This window comes from Marmota marmota, unplaced genomic scaffold, assembly GCF_001458135.2.
Source record: "Marmota marmota marmota unplaced genomic scaffold, marMar, whole genome shotgun sequence".
NCBI lineage: Eukaryota > Metazoa > Chordata > Mammalia > Rodentia > Sciuridae > Marmota > Marmota marmota.
This window is the reverse complement of record NW_026000240.1, coordinates 11,522,554-11,549,235: the sequence shown is the minus strand read 5'-3', so window position 1 is coordinate 11,549,235 and position 26,682 is coordinate 11,522,554. Positions and strand designations below refer to the sequence as shown.

The following is a 26,682-nucleotide window of genomic DNA, read 5'->3' as shown; positions in this document are numbered from 1 at the left end:
GCAGAAACAGCCTATAGAAATATTTATTCCGTTTGAAAATGTATGCGTTACTGTCATCCCTTCACATTTGTCCTCATCGTTGTCCAAAAAATAGTATACTTTTCACTAGTTACAAACATAAAACAAAAAATTCCAGGGACCCTCTGAGAAGTCACTGAATAAAATGTACTTAAAATCTTTAAAAACACACACACACACGCACACACACACAAACACGTTAATGTAATACTAGTGTTTGTTTAAAAAAAAAAAAAACAAACTTTCAAGGCATAGTTGAGGTTGAGGTTGTGTTGTACCTCTTGGCCTTGGCTTAAATAGATTGCTGTTACTAAGCATAGTAGTCTGGAATCCATCAGAAATAGAGAACCAAATTATTGGAAGAGGGAAGGGAGCCTTAATTTTTTTCTTAAACTGGGACATGGCAGGTACTTAAATACAATTAGGAGTTACGAGTTCTAGTTCACTGTAGGGTGACTACGATTCACAGTATCATTACATAGTTTCTGAAGAGCTGGAAGAGAGGCTCTGAGAAGCTTCACACTTGCATTAATGAAAGTGAGATGGAAATGCCAGTTATTTGGTTTGCTCAATATCAACACACTGAATCCCAGAAATATGTACAGTTACTACATATTAATTTAAGACAGAATAAAGTTAAAAAGTGAAAGACGGGACAAACAATTCAGGACATTGGGATAGAGGATTTAGGATTTTATTCCAAACAGAGGAGAAGAATGAAATAGGATTCATAGAATTGAAATAGTAATTACGTGCTTTATGAGAAGTAGATATTATACTGGCTGCTTTCCCTTCCTCCTTTTATTTGGAGTTCTAAAAGTCATTGATAACCTTTTTTTTTTTAAGAGTTCAACCTGGGCATTGCTATCACCTGTATAATGGCCTGAGAGCAAGTCTTCTGGATGATTATCAACTACCAGAGATTCTGAGAACACCTTTGGAAGAACTTTGTTTGCAGATAAAGGTAAATTAGGTGGCATAGTTAAGAAACAAAGTGGAGAGTAGTGTTTTTATTTTCAACATCTTGTTTAGAAGATGTTAATATATTAATCTTCAGGAAGGAATTATTACTGTATACTTGTTTTTGCTTGTGTCACCAAATTTCCTTGAGTTGTGTACTAACGAGTTTTAAATCAAGTATTGCTGTGGAGCATGGCTGCCTCTCTGGATCCCCCTTGCCCTCTGAAAGCTCCTTCTATTACTGGGCAGATTATCTCTCTTCATATAAAATTCTCAGAATTTCTGATACAGTGAGTGCTCAATAAATGTTAGCTGCTCTTATGATAGATATCTTTTCCTTGTTATATGTTACTCATCTCTTTTAGCATCTTATTTTACATATTTTGATATAACTAGCCTTATTTTGAAGATAATAATTAACGTGTTGAGATTTTAACAGGCTACCACTTTTCTCACTAACAAAGTTGTTGGTAGAAAGCAGTATATAGGTTTTTAAACATGTTTTAGTAAAATCACACATAATAATTCATTTTGGTAAAATAACTAGTTTGAAAATTGTAAGATTAGTGTTTTGTTTGAGAGATCCATATAGGTAGGGCTAAATAATTATGTTGATGTGTGACATATGTTTAATCATATTTTCTTTCCCCAGATTTTAAGACTAGGTGGAATTGCTTATTTTCTGAGTAGGTTAATGGATCCACCATCAAATGAGGCAGTGTTACTGTCCATAAAACACCTGATGGAACTGGTAAGTTGGGCTTTTTGTTTGTTTTCTTTCTTTCTTTCTTTTTTTTTTTTAATCTAACTTTGAGTCAGAGTGTCAGAGCAGATAAGCCAACTAATTATAAAACATATTACTGCAGAATAGACTGGAGGAAGGTGCAGTGTTGACTCTGACTAACCATGTGGCTCTCAGTTTAGTATACATGATGTGAATTAGAAAGTTATAAAATGATACTTTTGTTGTGTTCTTAGGATACTGGGCCCTTTCTACACTTTTTTTTTCCCCCATTGGAGGCCTAATTTAAAATTGCGTGACATTTTGAAATTTTTCAAGTATGCTCTTTTTGTAGATTCTTGAAATAAACCTCGTTGGTTTATTCTATTATTTCTCATTAATATAATTTTTTATCACATCCAAATAATTTAATGATAGCATGGTCATTTTATAAAGGCAACTCTTACATGTTTTTTGAAGAAATACTAGCATGTAGTCTTTCTCCAAAATACTAGTCTTCAACCTGGCATTTTACTATTGCTTATTTCTGATTTCATTAGTTACTTTTTGTGAGATTAGTGGTTTGAGAAACCACGTTCAGTTTATTGACCACTGAGTGGGTAGACACTTCTGCAGAGGACCATAGCCAGAGAGGCTCAGGAGTGGCTGCAAGTTAATGCCCAACCTGGGCAGAAGGCCCACAGGGCTAAAGCTGAGACGTCCACTATACATGAGGCCAGATGTGCCAGTTTAAATTATGCATTAATTTAGATAGTCTGTATCTCAGTTCTACTCACACATTTCAAATGCTCAGTAGCATATACAGCAACCATACCGGACAGCACAGAAATAGGACATTTCTGTCTTTGCTATAAATTCTCATGGTTAGTGATGGGTTGGAGGCTGGCAAAGACTTATTTTTACATATTTCATAAGTTTTCAGAATCCATTCATGTAGGTAATATTTGGTAATTTAAATATATTGGAACCACATAATAGTGCTTAAACAAAAAAGCACTGATCTCTTGGAATTGGATTAAGTTTAGTGATATTACTGGAATTGAGGAGTAGGTGTGGAGAGCTAGGTGGTTATCAGAGAATCAATAGACAACCAGAGGAATCAGCTGGACTCTGAATCCTGAATGAGATGACTTCCTGTCTCCTGACTGAATAAAAGAGCCTTTTGTAGCTGTTTGTAGGAGGGACTGAGGTCCAGTTTTAAAAAGCTTTATTGTGAAATACAGCATCATGCACATCTAGCAAAAGTGAGCAAAGTTAGATTGTGTACCTTAAGGATGCACCACAAAGTAAGCATGGGCTGGTGCCTGTGTTGAGAAGCAATGGACATCAGTAGTGTGGTACAAGCCACCTTCCTGATCTCTCCAGTTGCTCCTGTCTCTTAATCCTGAAGCTAACCTCTGTCATGACTAATAGTAACCCCTTGATTCTTTTTCTTTGTGGTTTTTCCTACAAACGTGCATTCCTGTAAAGAATTCAGTTTAATTTTGTCGATTCTATGAACTTCACATGATCTTACATAAGATTACGGATTTTTTCCCCTGCTTTGGGCGGGAGAAATAGAGTTGTGGTTTCTTTAATTTAACTTTATGGATTCATGTGCACTGTTGCTTTTAGCTGTTATTCATTTTCATTTCTTTGGCATATATTATTGTCATGGCCTATATTGGGCTACTGTATATACACTGGTATGAACATTCAATAATCAGTGTTTCCTGGTGAGAATGTTCATGGGTATATACTTAGGTATGAATCCACTGGGTCATAAGGCGGCATTATGTATGATAAAATTTGGTAGATGTTGCCCTGCAATGTTCCAGAGTTGTCAAAGCACTTGCATTTATCCTATGGGAGAGTTCTCATTATTGCTCTGTAGCTTCACTAACCTGGGTATTACCAGCCTTACTCTAGCCATACTGGTTAGGTATGCAGATGTTTTAATTTGTGGTTTTAATTCTCATTTCCATGAATTTGTGGGCGGTTTTCATGTTTATTGTCCATTGGAAAGTCCTTTCTACAAATTGTTGGTCCCTGTTTTTCTGCTGGGTTGAAGATGAGATATACTTCTCAGGGACTCAGTCTGCACCCTTTGTCATTGTATATTGCACATATCTGTTTTTTTCCTCTTTTTTTTAAGGTCTTGATAAACCAATGCCTGACTTTAATCCAGTCAAATATATCAGTCTTAAAGGTTATTGCTTTTTGCCCCACAGCATGTCTTCTTACTTAATTATGAAGATTTTTTTGATCAGATACCCTTTATAGAAGTATCTATCCAGTTTTATTCTGAGGCCTTTGTCATTGATCAAGTGTTTATGGATTTGTTCATCTCTTTCTAGGCAATCTATTGGTTATATTTCTATCCTCATCCAGGGGGATTTAGCAATTTGGGGAGAATTGACATTTATAATGTGTTATTAATAAGAACAGTATCTACCATCTTCCTTTTATTTGATTTAGAATTTCCATTTTTAGGGTTTTATGTGTATTTTTAAAGATTTATTTGTAGGTTAGTGGTATGTTTGGATTCTACACTAACTTTTAGGTTTTTCCTTTTCTTGTAAGTCTGATAGAAATGAAAATTCATTTTTTAATATTGACCTTGTTTATAATTATTAATGCTGCAAAATGCATTTATACTAATAACTATATTTTTTCTGCTTTTGAGTTTTTGTTATTTATGTGTTGAATTATTTTGATGTTTCAGATGTTAAGCCAGTTTTCATTTCTGAAATCAGTTGCTAGGATTCACTTGCCTTTGCAGTATTTTGTATTTTTCATGTGTAAAATTATTTAGTAGTTTTCCTTTGCTCAAATGTCTCTGTCAGAGTTAGGTATTAACACTAGGTTCAAGAATTAGGGCTATTATGATTTTACTGTCTATGAGAGCTTTTCTTAAGATCAGTGGTATTCCCTCCCTAAGTATTTAGAAATTTGTGTCCAGTGGGATGCTTATGGATTTCTTTTTTTTTTTTTAAAAAAATTCTTGTTTGTATTTGTGTCCAGAGAGCATTTATTATTCTGCCAGGAAAAGAGGCCTGACCTCTGAGCTTACCTCCATATTTTAGACTTTTAATTCTTATAGGTCTTTCTTAGCTTCTTGGTTTCATCAGGCCACTTTCTAGCTGTCCACAAGTATGGTTGGACCAGAGACTAGGAAATCAGAGCAGAAGTCATTCCCATTTCCCATGGTTCTAGATAGGCCTTTTATCTTCTGCCTTGCTATCTCCTAGCACCTAAACTAGTAGAATCTAGGGGCTCTACGCTTCATCCAAATATATAGTCACATCTTTTTTTTTCCTTTTTTCCACCACTCTTGTGCTTTATTGGGTGATTTTCTTTATTTGACTGAAAGTTTGCTAGTTTGTTATTTCTCTCATACCATTTCCAACAAAGCCAGATTGTGGACTAATTTTGTTATTATTTAAATAACTTTCTAACCTTTAATGACATCATAATTTATGTTTTGATGAAGAAAATTGAAACAACAATATTGAGGCATTAAGTTATCTTTTTAAAGAAAAAAACTAAAATAGCTTTAATGTAATGCTTTACCATGTCTATTTTTAAAATAAACTTTCTTTACAGAATGCTCTGGATAAACTAGAAGAACTGACACCTCTTGGAGTCCACTTAGCCCGGTTACCAGTTGAGCCACATATTGGGAAGATGATTCTTTTTGGCGCTCTCTTCTGCTGCTTAGACCCAGTGCTCACCATTGCTGCTAGTCTCAGCTTCAAAGATCCCTTTGTCATTCCATTGGTAAGAAGGACGGAATAAAGGATGTGCATTTTTAGATACTGAAAATTGCAGTTGTTTGTGTAATATTTTTTCAGCACCTTTTTATTAGAATATTCTTTGTTATAGTATCAGAACAATTTAAATTGATTTTTTAAATTTTTATTTTAGGGTAAAGAAAAGATTGCAGATGCAAGAAGAAAGGAATTGGCAAAGCAAACTAGAAGTGATCACCTGACCGTTGTGAATGCATTTGAGGTAAAAAAAAGAAAAAAAGATCTTGTTCTGGATTGTATTCAAGTGCAAAGCTGACAGTAGAACAGGAGCATATTTAACTTTTAAAAATCTATATTATAGATTCAGGGGGAAGGGCTAAGAATGTTTGAAATTAGGCGAACATTTGAAAAAATAATTTATTTTTAGTTTTGAAATAGATTGTTACATTTACCCTTTTGGAAAAAGGCTTATTTAAAAATTATTATTATTATTATTTTTTGGTTGGGGGGAGCAGGTACAAATAAACCAAATGAATTTGTTTTTATATTTGTTATCATTCTTTTGTATTTTTGTCTTACTGACCTATATGACAGTCTTTATTCATTAATCAATTACTCTTGTATTCAGATTTAACATTTTGATAGAATATCATAACCATGTACATGATTTAGATTAGGAAAATGTTTTCTGCTTTTGTAAGTCAGGCTTACCTGAACAGAAATCTTTAATACTCTTCTTTGAAAATGTAGGTGGCATTTAGTCCAGTTATGTATGGTATGATGCCATTTTGTGTAAAGTACACAATCTCTTACTCTTTGACTTTTACTTATTTGTATAAAAACCTGGAACTTGAGTGACAGATTTCTTAGGGACCAGCATCATAAGTGTGATTTTTACTTTATAAATTTTGAAATTCTTTGAATTTTTTTTTACAAAGAAAATGAAACATCAATGGAAGTTTAGACTGTTATTAAATAAAGAAGGAAACTAGTAAATAATCTTTGCTCCAGGGATTGCTATGAGTAGATTTCTTCTTTTTTTGCCCCATAGGGCTGGGAAGAAGCTAGGCGGCGTGGTTTTAGATATGAGAAGGACTACTGCTGGGAGTATTTTCTGTCCTCAAACACACTGCAGGTAATGATGAATGTTTTGCAGTAATTACCACATTGGAGTATATCTGTATCCATTTTGTATAACTGGATATGTAGTAAGATGTGATATGTACAAAGTGTATGTATAATTGTATGAGATATGAATGAAGAATTCAGCCTAATTTAAAAAATGCTCAGTCATTAGCAAACTGAAAAGTGACTTGACAACTCTGAAAGATATTGAGGCTAAAGAAAAAACATGAATGGAACCTAGCATCTTTCAACAGAAGAAATCTTAACCATTTTATGATATGAAATAATTCAATGTGAATATGTATTTCATAAAGCATATGAAAGAAAATAAGCCAGTAGAAGACTGCTGAGCTAGGAACCCAAATTGAAGACCAAAAGAAAATCATAAAGAACAAAATGGACACCCTTGAAAGTAATTATTGCCATAGAAGAAAGGCTTGAGTTGGTCAGTTTATGGATTTAGCTAAAAAGGACAAAACTTAAAGCAGTTAAATAATAAAAAATTTTTAGACAGGACTTATACATCACGAGGACAGTAGATATCTCTATATAGAAATCGTGTATAAATGAATATTCAGAAACAAGTAAAGGACTTCCTCTGAAATGGAAAAAATAAAGTGAATTAGAAGTATAAAAGATGACTTAATTGAAGTGTTGAGATATGTCCATTAAAGATACTAATTCAACTAAAGACAAAGGATGAGCATTTAAGAAAGCCCTCAAGAGATACTGTGCCTGTGAGCTTTTGAAAAACTCATTGATAGTGAAATGCTTCTTACTAAGAGTTGAATCAAATGAAGATTTAAGGAATGGAGAACACACGCTGAGTCAGCTGGTAGTGTACTTTTATTTATATAGAGAACTTACACAAAGGAGTAAAGGGGTGAAGGAGTTATACATACAGAGCAGAATGTAAAGATCTTTATCCTGAATGGTAATAGGAACCAAGATGACAAACTCAGTTATAGGGAACAGTAGATAGGAAAATGAAATCTTGCATAGAGGTGACCCAAGTCTGTTTTATAATCTCCTAAGCTTAAAAGGAATTCCGTAGAAAATCTTTCTTGGGATATGAAACTGTAGACTCATTTAATGACTGTTCACTTTCATGTCTGTAGTTTCTTCAAATTGAACTGAAGTTAACTATTGTTTTTAAAACTGATCTCATTATTAGGATATAATTTGTTAACATCTCTGCATAATGAATATCTACTTAATAATGATTATATCTGAAGATACTTGAGATGAGGGAAGTTTCTTCATTAGTACTTCTATTTTTTGAATGCTTTTACTGAGCCATGTATCATTTGTACTCAAATCATAATTTTCTTAAAAGTGTATGTGCCCATTCATTAACAAGAGTTCATTCTTAGTAACAGAAATATGGGTGTTGGTTAATGTTGGTTATTTTGTGTTTTGTTCACCCCCCCTAAAAAAATATATGGAGTGAGGAGCAGTTATTGAAATTCTATTGATGACTTTTTTGCAAAATGAAATAATCCTTAAATATCAGTGATTTGCAAACTTTGTCTATAAAAGGCCAGAATGTACTTCACGCTTTCAGGCTGTATAGTCTGTGTTGAATTATTCATCTTTATAATTACAATTCAAAAGCAGCCTTACACAATATGTAAATGATACGATGTGACTGTGTTCCAATAGCATTCTATTGACAAAACCTAGTTTTTATATTTGCCAACACCTCCTTTAAAATATTATATTTTTGTAAAAAAGTGTTCTCATAAAGCAAGGACAGTTTATAATTAACTTTACTTATGAGTATATGCTTTATACCCCTAGTGTGTGAACAGTGTTCTGGTTCTGCTTGTTACCATTGCTCTCTAGATGCTGCATAACATGAAAGGACAGTTTGCTGAGCATCTTCTTGGAGCTGGATTTGTAAGCAGTAGAAATCCTAAAGACCCAGAATCTAATATAAATTCAGGTAAAGGAGAAAACAAAGTGTAAATAACTTGCACTGTTGTCCATTGTCTCAGTATTTTACTTTTTTTCCCCCTCTACCTTTCCACCCCCCTAGATAATGAGAAGATAATTAAAGCTGTCATCTGTGCTGGTTTATATCCCAAAGTTGCTAAAATTCGACTAAATTTGGGTAAAAAAAGAAAAATGTAAGCATTGAAGATTACTAAGGATTACTTGCAGTTCTCTTCCGTGAACTTTTGAAGTCCTCTAATTTAATAGGGCTTTTAATTGTAAAGTGTTCTTACTCATATTTAGGCCATATTCTTCATATATATATATATATATATTTGGGGGTGTACTGGGGAATGAATCCAGGATTGCTTCACATCCCCCAGCCCTTTCCTTTTTTTTGAGACAGGATCTTGCTAAATTGCTGAGGTTGGCTTTGAACTTGTGATCCTCCTGCCTCAGCCTCCCAAGCTACTGGGATTACAGGTGTGCATCACCGCACACAGCTTCATCTTTATTTTCATCACTTAGAAGGCAGCAAACTCAGAACACATCCTAAGAGTCACCTATCTGATCACTCATTAATTACAAAGAAAGTTAGTAAACTAACATGATATCAATGTAAATATTTGAAAGCCAGTCAGCTTTAAAAAACAAGTGCCTACATGCAGATTGGTTAAGTAGTGTTTGTTTCAGTGATTTTTCTTATTGCAAAATGGATAACAACTCTTTAAATAAGTTTGTGGTTATTTCACTGTTTTGAGAAATAAAGTATATCTAGTATAGAAACACACACAAATAGCCTCTGTAGTAATTGGGAACAACTGTGAGGCATATTTCTGCCCAATAAGTAAATTCCATAAGTACAGAGAAGCTGAAAGTCACCAATGACTAGTGGTATGTGAATTGTTGCCACACTTTTGGAAGGCAAGTCTAGATTTTAATTATATATCAGGAGTCATTAAAATAGTCATTGACCCAATGCACTGATAACTGTGCATTTTAATTTACTAGTGGCATTGCAAACAACATACGTGTCTAATACCAATGGGGAAATTAATAGCTTTGTGATCCTGTAGTTCTGTAGGTAGGCATTTAAACAGTCATTGTTGAAGAACATGTAAGATATTAAACTGATGTTAAATGAAAATGTTTGGTACCCCGCCAAGCTTGGGCAATCCCATCCACCTGGGAGGTTGAGCCAAGAGAATTGCCAAGTTCAAGGCCCACCTGGGCAACTTATTGAGAACTGTCTCAAAATTAAAAAGAAAAGAGACAGGGGCTAGGGATGTAGCTCAGGTAAAGTGTTTATCTGATATGAGCAAAGTTTTGGGTTCGATCCCCAATACAACATACACGTATACATACACAAAGTTGGATACCTTGTGATTTATAACCTGAAAATAAAGACTGCAAATATATTTGCAAAAAATATAGAGCATGCCAACACTGTTTTGAGGCAGTGGTTTTCACTGGGGGTGATTTGTCCCCTCCAGAGAATATTGGACAATGTGTAGAGACATTTAAGGTTGTCAAAACTGGGACAGTGCTTACGCTTACAAGAGGCCAGGGGTACTGCTAAACATCTCATATGAACTCCCCACAGTTAATTGTTACCCAGTTCAATTCAGTAGTGCTGAGGTCAAGAAACTCTATTTAAAGGTATAAGATTATGGATAACCGATGACGTTTCATCATTATGGTTGGAGTTATCTGTATTTTAAGTCATATAACTACAGTACTTTGAAAAATTATTTTCTTTATATCTAACTTTATGGGTAGGTTATCAGAGAGACTCTTTGAAAACAAATATTTTATTATCTTCCTCTGTCATTCTAGGAGGGATTTATGAAAAAAAACAGTTCTCTTTGGATTGGCTTTGTTTTGTTCTAGAATAGATGGGTCAGTAAATTCTGGCTTAAAGGCCAAAAACTTTTGTTTTAATAGAGCACAGCCACACTCATTGATGTGCTGTATGTCCGCCTTCCTGCTGTACTGTGTTGGGTTGCTGGGTCTGAGGCTGTAGAGTCAGATGCTGTGTGGAAATTTGCCAATAGTTGTAGAATGACATTGGTTAAATTAACTGTTGGGTCAGAAAAAATAATTTGATTTATTCTGAATAATGAATCTCATAACTGTGTATTCTTAGAACTTAAAAAATATTCTTAAAAGCAGTTGGGAAGAATTTGTGGATTATAGCTTTTATGTTCTTATGGAATACAAGAAATTTCCATTGCTATTTAAAAATAAACTCCTGAATAATATTATAAGCTCTTATAAATTGTGATAACTTATTAAAGAAAAGATCCCCCGTAAGAATTGCGATATTGAACTGTCAAAATAGATGTATTCTAGATATTCCTGTTTTGAAATTGAGGGATTTGAGTGACTCTAAGACCATTTAACCATATTTTAAGTTAGATTCTTTTAAATCGGTTTTATCAAAACTCGCTTGTCAACAAAATTCTGTTTTTAGTGTATATTCATCTGTGTACACACCCTGTAAAATTTTTTAATTAGTCATTTATTTCAGATTTTTTGTTGTTCTTCATTCTTAGTGGTATAGTATATATTTAAAATAAGGAATATTGTGTTAGCTTTTTTGTAATATATTGAGTAATTAACACCTAGAAGAGTTAGTTATATGGTTTAGAGTGTTCTTATTTAGCTGATATTTCCCCATGTATCATTAAGAAAATCATTCTTAAATGTAAACTTTGACATTTATATGTTGCAAAAATTCACCTGTGGAATTACTTTTTGGTTCTGGGGTATGTTTGGAATTTTGGGGAAAAAAAGAATTTCCTAAAAAACTTAACAAACTGCATTTTAACTTTTTTAAAGGGTAAAAGTTTACACAAAAACAGATGGCCTGGTTGCTCTTCATCCTAAATCTGTTAATGTGGAGCAAACAGATTTTCACTACAACTGGCTTATCTATCACCTGAAGATGAGAACAAGTAGTGTAAGTGAACATTTAAATAGTTATAAATCTGAACTATCAGCCTTACTTCCTTATAAATGGATAGTGTTCAAAATAATGAATAATTTTGCTTCTCACATAAATTGCAACTTTATTCTTTTAAACAGATAACCTATGCTTTTAACTATTGTGGTGGAACTTTATGTGTTCATGAAATAAGATAGTTATATTTGGTTTGTGTGATTTTGAGAGCCTGCTTTCAAAAGATCCTTGCATTTTATGGTGTACAGGAGTTTACACTGTGGGCACAGTTTTGTTAGCACAACAGTATACCTCATAAGTACTGGTCAGAATATTAAGTGGATTCTGTTTATTTATGAGATGATTTTTAAAATGCTGAATATATAGGTAAAAATAACTTCAGCTACACTAGTGTTTTGGTTTTGACACTCATAAAATATTTTGTCCAAAGAATAGTGTATTTTAAATTAAAACAAAAATATGAAATCTGTGTTTTCTGGATTGATGAAGAATATTTCATTTAAAATTCTATTTCAGTGGCACATGCCTATAATCCCAGCGGCTTAGGAGGCTGAAGCAGGAGGATTGCAAATTCAAAGCCAGCCTCAGGAATGATGAGGTGCTAAGCAACTCAGACCCTGTCTCTAAATAAAAAAAATACTAAATAAGGCTGGGAATGTGACTCAGTGGTTGAGTGCCCCTGAGTTCAATCCCCAGTAAACACCTCCAGCCCCTCAAAAAAAGATTTCTTGGAGGTAGGAATATAACTCCTTGGGATACCATTTACCTGATATATAAGGAGGCGAAGGCTTTCCTGGGTTTGAACCACAGCATTGCAAATACGTAAATACTTTAGAAGGCGATCACGAATAAGAGCAGTATTGATGATGTTATCAAATTAGCCTGGTAATCATCCTTTCAGACTCCTAAATACACTGATTAACTTTAATTCTCATTACAGATATACTTGTATGACTGCACAGAAGTTTCCCCATACTGTCTCTTGTTCTTTGGAGGTGATATTTCCATCCAGAAGGATAATGACCAGGAAACCATTGCTGTAGATGAATGGATCGTGTTTCAATCTCCAGCAAGAATTGCCCATCTCGTTAAGGTGACTGATCTCTATGTGATTGTCTTTAGATGTCTGTGCCAGTCAGCAGGTGATCTGGTGGTTTTGTTTCATATGTTATACAGTAAAGATTTTTGCTTGATTTCAGCAGAGCATATAGTGTTGAGAAACTGATCCACAGTTTTTCTAAGTAGTTGTGGTTGTTTTTTTTTTGTTTTTGGTGGTGCTGTAGATTGAACCCAGGGCCTTGTGTGTGCTAGGCAAGCACTCTACCAAGTGAGCTAAATCCCCAGCCCTTCAAGTTGTTTTTTGAGGTAGTAACAGACCAACTTCAAAATGGCTCAGTCTGATGAAATTTGGAACTTTTTAACCACACTTTGTTTTTCACTGAATATTTCATGTTTTTTTGTGTGTAATAGCTTGTGAATCTCTTTGTATGAACTAAAGTCATTTTTATCTATTACATTGTTGGATAATATACCTTGCCTTTGTTGAATACATGTAATTTTTTTAAACTTAGGAATTAAGAAAGGAGCTGGATATCCTTCTACAAGAGAAGATTGAAAGCCCTCATCCTGTAGACTGGAAGGACACGAAATCCAGAGACTGTGCTGTCCTGTCAGCTATTACAGACTTAATCAAAACACAGGAAAAGGCAACTCCCAGGAACTTTCCACCACGCTTCCAGGATGGATATTACAGCTGACAACTTTTCTGTGGTGATCTGAAAAGCCAGTTTGACAACCATTTTCCTCATGGTTTAACTTCTGGCTAAATGCCAAACTCTGGGACATGACCAATTTTCATTTGTAAGGTAGAAGCCTTTAGTGAGTAGTAAAGATTTAATGTGCATGACTTGATGATGTTATCTGTAGCTATTCTAAATATGCCATAAAAAGCAATATGTTCTCTGATCACAGTCTTTTGGGTCATGCCCACTCTTTGGAACTATTCCTCTGAGTCTTGTACCATAAGAAATTCCTTTGTTCTGTTATAAAAAATTAATTTTCTGTTCATAATTAAGTGCAGAACCAGTAAAAATGAATGGTTAGCCAGAAAGCAGGGTCAGGTAAGAATTTGAACACAGCCACATTTAAAAAAAAATGAAACTTAAAACAGAAGTAAATTTGTTGTACTAAAGCCCAGTATTTAATAAAATGTACAATATGTAAAGTCTCAGCTAACTTCTTCGCTTGGTTTCTACATCTCCACCCTCCCTTGGTTTCTTTGGTGTTTATGCTATTTCTAATATACAGGTCCTCCTCTTCATGCCTGGTACAGCATGATGTGGCAGCATTAGAGAGCATGGGTCTGCACCCTGATTAACCAAGTTCCAATCTCAGCTGTCAGTTAACTAGATGTCTTAGGCAAGTTACTTGGCTTTTCTGTTTTCTTAAATATAGGTAAATTGTGAGGCTACAATATATTGATACTGTTAATCACATAGACTAGTGTCTGGTACATACTATATCCTCACTGAGTCTTATTTATCCATGAAATATTTTTTTAAATGTATGGTTTCTTTTTTTTTTTCAACACATGCTTTACTTTCTTAGCCAATGGAAGCTAGTGTGAGGACAGGTAATGTGTGTTTTCAGCCCTGTCAGATTTTGACAACAATTGTTGGTTGTTTTCCAATAGCCATTCTGTCCCTCCCTTCTTGCTTTCTTGTCAAAAGTATCCCCATCCCTGTGGGGCCTTGGGCCCTTGGATGTTGAACTCTTCCCCAAGAGTGAATTAGGTTGTTCTGAGCCAATTGTGTGTGATCTTACTCCCTTTATAAGTCATTTGTAAGGCGTGTATACATGAGTCTGTCCATGGCAATAGCAACTAAGAAGTGATCTGCAACGGGGTGTCTGAGAAAGATTTTTCTTGCTAATTGACATAAAAGAGAAAACTCTGCTCTCTTTCTTTGGACATTGTCTTGTCATAATCTGATACTGGGAACTGCTGTAGCCAACTTAGGATCAGAAAGGGGACACAGCCATATTCTGAGGTTGGCTCAGGGTGGAAAGGGGACATCAAAGTCCTTGATCATGCTGGGTGAGCTGCAGAACTTAAGTGATTCTAGAACTGCCTACACATGGATTTATGTTAATAGAATAAGTCTCATTTTTTTTAAAGCCCCTTTTAGCAAAGTATTTTTAACTTGGCAGAAAGCATATTAACTGAAACAGTGTCATTGAGCTGTGGTCTCCTTCTGTTTATTGTGATGTAACAGTTTTGACCCTTATGTCTGAAGGTATTTAAAAAACGCAGAGAGAGCATCCTGCTATACCCTAAAGAATACAGATTTCATTGTGCCTTCCAATAAATTGCAAGGAAACCAAAGGAGTAAATGTATCCTTGGTGATAGGATGTATTGATGATGGTATGGTGTTCTGTTAATGGCACTGGTTTAGTTCCTACTCCCATCTCTGGGAATGTGTGTCACCCATTATTGCCTACCAAGGGGTCACATGTGCTGTGCCTCCTCAGTCCATTCTCTCAGCTGGTCTCCCACAGTGAGTATCTGGACTGAGTTATGTCACAATATTGTACATATTAGTTTTGCCCATAAAGTCAAGGTGACCATCGAGTCCTGTTTGCTCTAGAAGAGTGTTTATTATTTGTAGGGATTTTTTCCCTCATACAGTTTAATTACTTGGTCACTTGACCAAATGGTCTTGGAAGACAGGATTTAAAGATTCTGTTTAAAAGAATTATTAGTTGATTCCATCTTTGCAAACTGGTATTTAGTCTTCCTGTGAATGGGAGAACTGCTGAGGAAGAATTAATAGGTGAGGGATTCACAGAAATTAAAGCAGTTACTGTTACCTCTAGTTTATTTCTTGTTTCTGATGCAGTTGGAAATCTTATTGAAGGTGCTACCTAATGTTGTTTCTTTTGTTTACAGAATAGGGCATTGCTTCATGGAAAATAAGTTCTATATTTGCTGTGTAGAGATTTTGAAAGAATAAAGACATTAAGTTAAGAAATCAAATGTCTTACCATTCTGAACAGTATAGAGAATAACTTGAAAAATTAACAGTGAAACAGCCATATATGGGGAAAACATGGAAGAAATAACCACTGTATAAGGTTTAAAAAGCACACAAAGAAAGCATATAGCACCTGCTTAATTATTATGGCAAAAACTCAGGATAAGTTGATATCAGTTAATTACAAGCTATTCTCTATTTTTACTGCATTTTTAAAACAAAAGTCCACCCCTACTAGTTATTAATTGTAGAAAAATTTTAGAAGGGATTTAGTAGATTTCCCTCCATTCTTAGCTCTGAGTTTATATTTAGTTTTAAACAACTCTGATTATGTTGTATAATCATGTACTTGTGATAATGTTAATTGTTTTTAAATGGCATTTTTATTCTGATTTTTTTTAAAAAATCCATCCTCACTACAGAATCTTTGGAAATTCAAGATAGAAATTAAATCATGTTACCATTTGTTATGTTATGATATATTTCCATACTTTTTTTAAACTTTGAAGTATTTGTATACAATGAACTTAATCGGTTTAAGTGTATAAGTCAGTGAATTTGTCACCTGTATAAAGTTGTGTAATTAATGCCACTATAGTCTTGATACTGAATATTTACATCGCCTAAATATTTCCTCATTCTTTGCAGGCAGTTCCCCTTCCCCACTTCTCCCTGGCCTCCATTCATATGCTTTTTTGTCATCAGTTTTTCCTTTTCTAGAATCTCCAATAAATGGAATCATGTATATAGTCTTTGGTGTCCAGCTTCTTTCTCTTAATGTACTGCAGAGCTTCTGAGATAAGCCGTGTTGGCGCATGTGTTAGTTCTTTTGTTCAGTATTGCACTTTATCAATATGACAGTATTTGTTTACCAGTTGGTGGACATTTGACTTATTTTCAGTGTTTCTGCTATTATGAATAAAGCTGTTATGAATGTGGTGCATACAGTCTGTGTGGTTATGTTTTTGCTTCTCTTGTTTAAATACCTAGGATTAAGAATGTAGTGTCATGGTAAGTGTATTCATAAGAAACAGCCGAGTTTCTCAGAAGTAACTGTTTTTAAAATGCCTTAAAAATAGAGAATAACTTATAATTCACTGGTTTCAGCATATCTAAGGCTTTTGCCATAATTAATGAATTACATGCCTGTCTTGTATTCCTAACAACAATGTGTGGGGTTCCAGGTGTTTCATATTCTTGCCAGTACTTGGAATTTTTAGTTGGTTTTTGGTTGTTTGATACTCACTTTTAGTGGATGTGTAGTCCTATTTCATGTTGTAGTCCTGTTTCATGTTATCATTTTTGCTTCTATGATTAATGATGGGCATCTTTTCATGAGCTTGCTTGTTGTTTTTGTTAATTGTCTTACATCCTGTGTGTTTTGATTGTGTACCTCACATTGAATGGTTGGGAGCTGAACAGTATGTCTGAGTAGGGGAGAGAAGTTTATTTACTTTAGATATACAGGAAGTTATTCGTGTTCCTTGACATTTAAAATGTCCAGTTGTGCTACTATTCAGTTGGCTGCTACAGCTCATAGGTAAGCCATGACATGAAGTCCCAGAGGAAAGGCAGTCATGATGGCAAGATGGTGCATATTCACCACAAAGTGAAGGGCGGGCCAGGGACGAGACAAGTGGTGGAAGTGTGTGTGCCGCAGTCCTGCTGCAGCAAAATAACTGGGGGGTGACGAACAACTTGTGTANAGGGGTGGGGGGGGTGTGATGAACAACTTGTGTACGTTGATACAGCAGGAGTGGGAGCCGTTTATTGCAGGACAGGAGCAGTATTTATACTGTGCCAGAGGTCTGGCAGGTGTCTGCCCTGCTGGTGGAGGAGTGGACCCCGGCCTCTCTATATTTCTTTTCATTATTTCAGTGATTGGTCTTTCCCATGGTTTATAGTCACCCGTTTTCTTTCAAGAGTCATTTCTCTTTTCAAGAAAAATAGACAGTTATTGGACATTTTTTCCTTCTGATTTTAAGGGAAAGGTGGAATAGACTTAATGTTTTTGTAGTATCTAAACTGAATACAAGTGGAGGCCAACTTTTAAGTATTTTTACATTTTAAATCAATTTTACAAACTGGAATAAAATATGTCTGTCCTCTCTTGACACACCTGCATTCATAATGACCAAATAAACAGCATAAAATTAAATATCAAAGATGACTTTGAACCTGGATTTTTTCCTAAGTAATTTTTTTTTTCATCAGTTTGTGTAGCCATATGGTTTTTTTCTTGAGCTTGTCAGTATCTGAAAAGCAGTCAGGTGGCTCTCCCCAATTGCTCTACAGATACTGAGGGAGCCTTGCATTCCCAGAATCCACGTGGCTGCAGTGTGTAATTGTTTACAGATGTTACTGACTATGGTTTGGTGATATTTTGCTGAAGGTTTTGCCTCTGGTTCATGAGAGCTCAAGTTTTTCCAAGTAGGGCAGAGCTGGCTCCTAAAATGAATTAGAAAGTGTTGCCTTTCTCCTGTTTTTTCTAGGAGATTATGTAGAATTGGTGTTAATTCTTTTTTAAATGTTTAGTACAAAACAAAACCATTTGCACCTGGAGATTTCTTTTTAGGAAATTAAAAAATTTACACATTAAATTTGTTTAGTAACTAAACTATCAGTGTTTTAATAGTCTGTGGTTATTAGTGAATTGGTCCATTTATGTAGTTTGTTGAATTTGTGTCAAGTTGTTTGTAGTATCCCTCTCTTGTCCTTTTAATGTTTGTGGGACTGTAAGGGTAGGGACGCCTTCATTCTCCACTCATCTTCTGTCTTTTCTGTCAATATCGCTGGAAGTTGTGCCTATGAAAATCATCTTTTCAAAAAACTGTCTATTTCATTTATTTTTTTCTGGTTTTCTGTCTTCAATTTTATTGATTTCTGCACTTTACTGTTCAACTTTGTAAGTTTATTTTGTGCTTTATTTCTTGAGATGGAGTTTAGTTTCTTATTTGCTACAGTATTTTGTGTAACTCTAATAATACTCGAATAATAATACTCAAATAATTGTTCTAGCACTCTACATGTTTTGATATGTTGTATTTTCATGTTATCCAATGTATATTTTTAATTTCTCTTTTCAATATTTTAGTCTTTGGTCCAGAGATTTTTTTAGGAATGTACTTTTTAAAAATTCCAGGTGTTTGGGGATTTTCCTTTTTTGTTTCTGTTATTAACTTGTAGCTTGGTTCCATTTTGGTCAAAGAATATTCTATGTGTGATTTCAGTTTCTTTCAATGTTTTGTTTTATGACTCAGAATACGATGTACCTCAGTAAATGTTCCTTAGCTACATGCAAAGAATGAGGAACCTGTTGTTGGGTAGAGTGTGCTGTAAACGTTAGACCCTATTCCTAGGTGTTCTGCATTTGTATTTTTCTTTTAGTTCTGTTAGTTTTTACTTCATGTATTTTGCATCTCTTATTACCTGATATCTTTTTGGTATATTGACCCTTCATCGTTAAGCAGTGTTCCTCTGTCCTTGGCAAATTGAAGTTCATCTGCTAATAATAAAACCACTCTAAGCTTTTTCTTTTAAATTGGTATTTGCTGGATATATTTTTCTTTTCATTAACTTTAAATTTACCCATGTAATTGTATTTAAATGTATTTCAGGTAGCATATAGTTAGGTCATTTTAAAAATCTCAGTCACTGTCTGCCAAAGTATCAGAGAACTCAAATTTTGTGTTCCTTGACGCATGGCAGACTGAAGTCTGCCGTCTTGTTTTCATTTCCTGTTTGCCCCTTTTTTATTCCTGTTTCCCTTTCCCACCTTCCTGTGGTTTACCTGGAAACTGTAATATTCCCTGCCCTGGTTGGTGTGTTCTAGTTGCCACTGCTGTATAGATTACAGTATTGTAGCCCACTAGACTTCAAGTGAAGTCTGAGAACCTTGCCACCATTTAGGCACATTTACCTTTTTTTTTTTTTTCCCATAATTTAGTTTTCTTAAATATTTCCTTTATATACATTGAGATCCATGTCAGAAGATATAATTTCACTTTAAGCCATCTAGAGCAGAAAATACCTAGTTTCCATAGAACCTTCGCGGCCACTTTACATTATTAACACCTTACATTATTATGCAGTATTTCATAATTGATGAACCAATATTAATACTTTATTATTAAAGTGCACAGTTCAGAGATCACCATTTGTTGTACACTTTGGGGAGTGTACACTGGCGTGCATCCACCATTGCTATACTTGCTGTGGCAGTCCTCCTCCTGTTCCTCCTTTCCTCCAGGAGCCACCCACAAGCATTACCTGTAGTCTGCCTTTCCCAGAATGCTATGTATTCGGGATCATAGTGTGCAGTTTTTCTGATCAACTTCTCTCACTGAGCAATCCGCGTTTCTTCCTGTCTTTTTAGGCCTAATTCCTTTTACTACTGATTAATATTCCATTATATGGAGGTACCAGCTTATCCTTCCACTATTGAAGGATGTCTTGCTTGCTTCCAAGTTCGGGCAATTGGGTAACTGAGTGTGATTGTTGGATCATATGGTGGTAGGAGTGTTTAATTCTATAAGAAACTGCTAAACTGTCTTTCCAAGTGGCTTTTGCATTCCAATCAGTAGTGAATAAGAGTTCCTGCTACTTCATATCCTAATATCCAGGCACAGGGGGGCACCTTTATAAGCTCAGCTACTCAGGAGGCTGAAGCAGGAGAATGGCAAGTTTGAGGTCAGTGTGGGTGATTTGGCGAGACACTGTTTTTTAAAAAAAAAAAAAATGGTGGGGGGTGTAGTATAGCTCAGTGGTAGAGCAGCAGGAGACCCTGGGTTCCATCTCCAGTAGAGAGAAGAAAACAGATGGGGATTAAGCACTAACATTTTAGCTATCTTACCATATCTAAAGGGGTCTCTTGTTTTAATTTGCAGTTCCCTGGCTTGATGGTGTGCATGTTTCCATATGCTTACTTGCTACCTGTATATCTGATGATGCAGTTATTTTCCTATTATGTAAATATCTAGCTGATTTCTGATTGTTGAGTTTCAAGAGTTCTTATGTCTTGGAGGAAAACCTTTTATCAATTATGATTTACAAAGATTTCTTCCCTCTCTGGGGCTTGTCTTTTTATTCCGTTAACACGAGCTTTTTCTTTCTTGGATTGTGCTTTTGGTGGTGTTATGTATTGCCAAAACCAAGGTCACCTAGGTTTTCTCCTGTCTCATCTTTTATGGATTTATGGTCTTGCATTTTCCATTTAGGTCTAAGTTTCAAGCGAATGATATTTTTGTTGCTGATTTCTAACATGATTTTATTGCAGTCAAAGAACTCTTTATAAAATCAGTCCTTTAAAAATTGTTGAAACTTGCCTTGTGGCCAAGGAAACAGCCTAGTGTGACTATCTCGTGTGCTTGAAAAGATGATGCCCGCTGAAATTGCATCTAGTGTTAATCATTGAGGAAGTTATTCCTCTAGCCCAACCTAATTATGTGAGCTCTTTAAAGACAGTCTTCTCCCTTTGTAGGCATAGAGATGCCAAGTGTGAGAAGCATCACGCCTTGGAGATGGGAGGAGCCACGTGGGGAGGAATAGGGGTGGCCTTAGGAGCTCCCTGCAGGTAGCCCCAGATGGCTAGCATAGAAATAGGGACCTCAGGTCTACAAACCCAAGGAAGGAATTCTTCTGTGACAGCAGTGTGCTTGACTGAAGACACTGAGTGTCAAGATGAGGAAGTAGTCAGCCAACACTTTGATTTCAGCCTTGGGAACTGGGAACTGAGAGGCAGTGCTGTCCTGACCACAGGACTGCGAGATGCCAATGGAGATTGCTTTACCTGATGGAGATTGTGGTAATTCATTATGTGGCAACAGAAAATAAAGGAGGATTCCATTTGCCTTCACCAAGATGGACAGGATGGCAAAACAAAGGATCAGATGCCGGGTGGCCAAGATGAATCTCCGGAGGCAAGAGGACCCGGGTGCTATGGAGATGAGCTACTCAGTCCTGCAGTTTTGTGTCAACAGCACATGACCCAACTCAAAAAAAATGCTCCAGTCTTCTAGGGCACCTGATGCCAGGATGTGCCCACAGAAAACAGATGCGTCCCTACAGTGTTAGCCACAGAAAACCACCAGCTTAGCTACAGAACTGAATGAAGTCACACCAGCACAAGAGGACAGGTCTATCCAAAATCTTTATATAAATTCACAAATTCTGTTGAATGTGTACAAGCAGTCTCAACTGACTGGAACAAAAGCGACATTTTTGTTTTCCATGAATGGTCACTGTACAATTCAGAGAAGGTATTCAAAGAAACTGAACTGGGTTGGAGAAAAAATACTGTGTCACATGAAAAACAATTCACGGTTGAAAGGAAACCCTGTTGTGAATGAGTCAAATATCTGCCACACAGCCACCCCTTCCCTAACAGTACTAAGCTCCTGCTTTGATTTATAAAATGCACACATTTCCAAAACTGCTCAACGTTTCCACTTATAAATTAATTCACAGGATTCATGCAGTTGCTTTTTAGCTTCAACTCAATATTAGCAAAGATAATGCAAAACGATCCCCTTGTAAGCAACAAAATTACCTTCCTTCCTAAAGAAAAGGTGACACTAGCTACTTCCACTCATTCCCTCTCCTCTGAAAAGTCTGTGATGTCATTAAAGAGGAGCGGCTTCCTCTGTGAGCCCAGGACTGAGCCTGCTGTGGGCTGCTCTTGCCTCATTCACAGACTGATCAGCCTCAAGGAACTGGGATCTGGAATGTCTTTTAGAACCAGAAAGTATGCACAGGTGACGAACAACTCAAGGGTGTCCACCCTGGTTTACTGCCCAGAAGGGAGGGCCTGTGAGCCACACACACCTACTGGGGCCTTACAGTTTGAGTGACTGGTCAGCAGACAGCATCTGGGACACATCAGACACAGGTCTCGGTCTTCCAGCAATATCTACTTTGCCAGGTTTCATCCCTTTGTTGAAGAAAATGGAATAGAAAGGGAAATGGAGCTGCCAGTAAAAATCATTTCTCCCCTCCCATCTCACATCCCAGTTTTCCAAACCCTTGCTCCCTTTTGACAAAATGGCACTTAAATGACCTTTGTCTCTCCTTGCACTAGTGAAAGAAAGTAAGTTTGCAGAAACTCATGGTTCAGAGAGACTGCAAGCCCAGCAAGCAAGGCTACTGGTGCAAAGGTCAGAACCATTCAAGTAAGTGTCACGCCAGCTTCCGGATACCTCCAAGGCTTTACTTCTCTTCCTGGAGACGGCTAAAGGACGTTCCAGCCAACTTCCTACCCGGAAACAGGTGGGAACAGTCCACGCATCATTGAAGGCTAAGCAGCCTTAGGTCAGTTTTTTTAATAGCTCTTTGGGCAACATGAAAAAAAGCAGGATCCCTGTCCTGTGTTTACGATTTTCCTCACATGTGAACCATGTAAATTCTATGTTACGCCAAGTAACTTAGCTTTATTAAACTGTACTTTTCGAGGACCAACAGTGAATGAAATGGATTACCAAAAACTTCCTACGGGAGCTTCCTCACTTCCCTTGTAGTGAGGAAAACAGTGGCAACACTTCAAGTGTCAATTTCCCTTTTTTGGAGGAAGAGGTTTAGAAAACACAACAGCTTACTTTCTGAAACCCCAGGTTTTTTCTGAAATGAACTCGAGGCAGGGAAAATTATTTACAAAAGTGGGCATTCCTTAAAGACAAAACCGCTAATCCTGGAAAAGCCCCGTGAAGGAGATGCTGAATGGAGCGTGGCTACGTTCTTAGGCCAGAGGCCAGCATCTCACGTCCCTGACTTCTTCATACCAGAATGCAGTGGGGCTAGAGCGGAGTCCACGGGAGCCCCAGGGGCCTGCTCTGTGTGCCCAGAGAGCTGTGCCAGGGACTGCAGGTAGAAACCCAGCTTCCTGGACCAACTCTGCCAGGAAGCTGTTCTCCTGAGAGAGCAGAGCAACTTGGCAAGCTTAAAGGCGACGGTTTTCATTCTTTTAATTAAACAGGCTGTGATAAAATTAACAGTGAAACTGGCACAGAACCAACCAGCCCCCCATCCCGACGTGCAAATCTCGCAGTAACAGAAGGCCATCCAGAGGCTACACGTTGGTCTCCAGTCCCAGCAGACGGCCCATCCTCTCCACGTTCTTGTCAATGGTCGTCTGACATGTTATCTCCTTGGCACATTCCATAGGGAACCAGCCTCTTTCTCCATCTCGAAGCCGTTCCCCCTCATACCAGCCTGCAAGGAAGAAGAGAGTCTGCACCCAGCCAGACGCAGGGGGTGGTCTGAGGAGGATGGGCGACCATTCAGGTTCAAGCAGGGTCTGGCTGCAGGTGGGAGCCCTGGTCATGAAGGTGTGTGGGCAGAGGTGAGAGAGAAGGAAAGGTTTCAGGACAGGATGAATGGCACTGCTGGACAGGATGTGAGCAGAGCCCTGGAGGTAAGGAGGTCCAGGGAGTCTGAGAACTTGGGCGGTGCTAGGGCAGGGGGTGCTTTGGGAAAGAACAGCACAAGGGGGAGAGACGGGGGCTGGGGAGTTGGTTCTTTTGAAAGTAAGGAAGACCCTTTGGAGAGAACTAGGTCGCTGGGGATGGGAAGGAAAGCAAACTTCTCGTGCCTGTGTCCCAATTCAAAAGCAAATGTGTGGATAATTGATCAGCTGTAGCTAGAGGGGCGGCAGGTAGCTCAAGAGACCTTTCAGAAGCTACATAAAAACTTTGGTAAAAGCTTTCAAATGCATTAGTGTCCCCAAACACCTGTCATCTTTAGGGCCTGAGAAGCTTCCAATGCAGGAAATGAAATCTCAGGAGAGAGAAGGAATAAGAATGGGGAGGAGGCAGCGGCAGCCTTGGAGCCAGGTGGCAGCCGGGGCTCATTCCCGTGCTGGGGTTTGCCACGCGGCTAGATAAGGCTCCTCGTCTGTACCAGTGCCCAGGTGCCCAGGAACGCCCCACTCACCATCACCCACGCGCTGATAGATGAGGACCACATCGGCCACCTGCAGGGAAAGCTCATCTGGCTGCTTGGCTGTGAAGGACCTGATGACTTCCACCTGGGTCAGTGCTGGGGGGAAAGGACACACTGAGCTTGCAATGGCAGAGCAGCAGCAAGCTGCAGATACAGACTAGACCGAGCCTTCACCAGTTCCGGGTGGCCCTAAGGAACAGAGCTGGGAAGCGGAAGCTCTGTCCTGCTCAGGAACTGCAGAAGCTCAGACTCCAGAGCACCTGTGCTGCCTGAGAACCTCGTCCCCTGGAGCAGGAGTCGCTATCATGTCATACACGAGCAGAAAATGGCCACTGTGCCCTGTGTAAACTGAGGCGAGAGATTAGGTGACATGCCACAGCCATGCAACTGACGGTCAAGTCAGCAGTTCCCAGTGCTCTGGCTCATCCAGAGTGTGTCCCCATCCCACCAGGAGTAGCGCGTGAAAGCGACAACCTCTAGGAATCATAAGAGCGCCAACCAGAGGCATAGGGGATGTTACCAGGTTTCCTTCCCCCATGCTGATGCATGACACAAAACCACACCCCAGCTATGCGCTGCTGGGTGATAGGGCTTCTTCCTTCACTTGCAAATATGAAATCTGACTTAAGGCTGATCCATCAGGCTTTGACTCTGTCCAAAAGCTGATTTTTTGATGCTCCAGGCTAACCTGTTTTGATGACCTAATTCTTTGGATTTGACCCTCTTTCAAACAGAATCATCCCTAGTGCCAAAGTTAAGGAGCTAAAAATAAGCACAGGACACCACCCTTTACGGCAGTGGCCCCCAGTTCTCTGGAACAAAAGAGCACATGTTCTTAACTTTACCATGTAACAGAGGTCAAAAGGAATCTTTAGGTTGAAAACTTCCTGCTTGGATCCCAACTGTTGCTATGGAGATGACTAAACTTGGGACATGCCCATTCACTACAGCCAGTTCAAGCAGGGGGTTCACCTCCACCCTCCCAGGACCCATGTGGAACATAAATGATGTTCTTGACTTGCAGATGACTGAACAGGCTCAGAAAGGACACCCGGGGAAGGAGGGAAGCAAGAGGTGGGGGTGGAGACCACCCATGGCCCAGTGTCCAGCAAAGGGCAGCCACTCCCACTCCCAGAAGGCTACCTCAGGGACTTACAGGTTCGGTCTGGAGGCTGCTTCCCGCTGCTGTGTCCCAGGGCGGTGATCCAGCGGGCCCGCTCACTCCTGAACAGGCAGACAGTGAGGGTTAGGGCGCTGGGCAGATGGCCAGAGCTCCAGACACCCCGCCACGCCCATCCAGAAAAGGGAGGCTGGCCTTCAAAACAAGCAATGTAAGGGCCACAGTCCCAAATAGGCAGAAAATCTCATCATCAAAGGTCCCTCATGGTTCAGCTCTTGTTGGCTAAATGGCATTTCTCAGGTGACAGTCTGCCATTTAGTAAAGGGCTGATGACACCAAGACATCATTACTGACATGGAGCACCCTCCTAAAAGGGTGTTCAGTGTCTCCAAAGGTAAACCTCATGTTTCACAAGGACCTGATGACTTCCAGGTCAAGCCCTGTCCACAGCTTCCCTCCCCTCACACACGACCCCCACCCCAGGGAAACAAGAGTGGACACTCAACATGGTATGTTGTGAGTGGGACGGGCAGCTAAGTATGACCCTTTCTGGAATAAAATGGCTTTGACTCTATTTAGACTCTTCTCCAATGCTCTACAAGGATTTCATGAGTACAGGAAAAGAAGGAAAAAAAAACAAAACACCTAAGACTTTTTAAAATACGGGATGTAGTTATAATTACATGAAATAAAACAATGAACTGACACCGAAAGTTCCCCGTGAGTGAGCCCTGCTCCCTAACAATCAGCCCCAGCTTTGTATTTTGAAAATAAAACCTCAAATCACAACTAATTAAACCACACAAATGCACACTTCAACACCCTTTAAGAAGCACACAATAAACCCACGGGTCAGTGCAGGCACCACTGGCCACATCCCAACGTAAGGGACGTCTAGTGTTCCCTACACCCTCCCAAGAGCCTGGAGAAGGAGGCGCTGGCCAGGTGGAAGTTCTGAGCAACCCTAACTGGGCCAACCTCCAGGGTGACAGTCCTCCTGCTTAGGAAGGGACCGCCGCATGGTTGACTGCTTCATGCTCATGCATGGGAAGGCGTTTTCTGACATTACTGCCTGCTTGCCTCTAAGTCTCCTGACACTGCCACCCACCCTCACTCCCCCAAGGGC

At 38.1% G+C, this 26,682-nt stretch overlaps 2 protein-coding genes across 2 annotated transcripts in view; one reads left to right on the top strand and one right to left on the bottom strand.

Moving 5' to 3' along the window:
• The window catches only part of Dhx36 (DEAH-box helicase 36), a 36,289-nt gene extending 19,846 nt beyond the window's left edge, over positions 1-16,443 (top strand). The window contains exons 15-24 of the mRNA XM_015486927.2: positions 865-982; positions 1,631-1,729; positions 5,306-5,479; positions 5,627-5,713; positions 6,503-6,586; positions 8,422-8,521; positions 8,615-8,705; positions 11,353-11,473; positions 12,414-12,566; positions 13,045-16,443. Of these exons, the coding sequence (XP_015342413.1) occupies positions 865-982; positions 1,631-1,729; positions 5,306-5,479; positions 5,627-5,713; positions 6,503-6,586; positions 8,422-8,521; positions 8,615-8,705; positions 11,353-11,473; positions 12,414-12,566; positions 13,045-13,230 (1,213 nt within the window). The 3' untranslated portion in view covers positions 13,231-16,443. The remainder of the gene's footprint in view (positions 1-864; positions 983-1,630; positions 1,730-5,305; positions 5,480-5,626; positions 5,714-6,502; positions 6,587-8,421; positions 8,522-8,614; positions 8,706-11,352; positions 11,474-12,413; positions 12,567-13,044) is intronic.
• Positions 16,444-21,634: 5,191 nt separating this feature from the next.
• The window catches only part of Arhgef26 (Rho guanine nucleotide exchange factor 26), a gene marked incomplete at its 5' end in the record, with an annotated part of 95,165 nt that continues 90,117 nt past the window's right edge, over positions 21,635-26,682 (bottom strand). The window contains 3 exons of the mRNA XM_015486736.2: positions 21,635-23,707; positions 24,428-24,532; positions 25,593-25,660. Of these exons, the coding sequence (XP_015342222.2) occupies positions 23,565-23,707; positions 24,428-24,532; positions 25,593-25,660 (316 nt within the window). The remainder of the gene's footprint in view (positions 23,708-24,427; positions 24,533-25,592; positions 25,661-26,682) is intronic.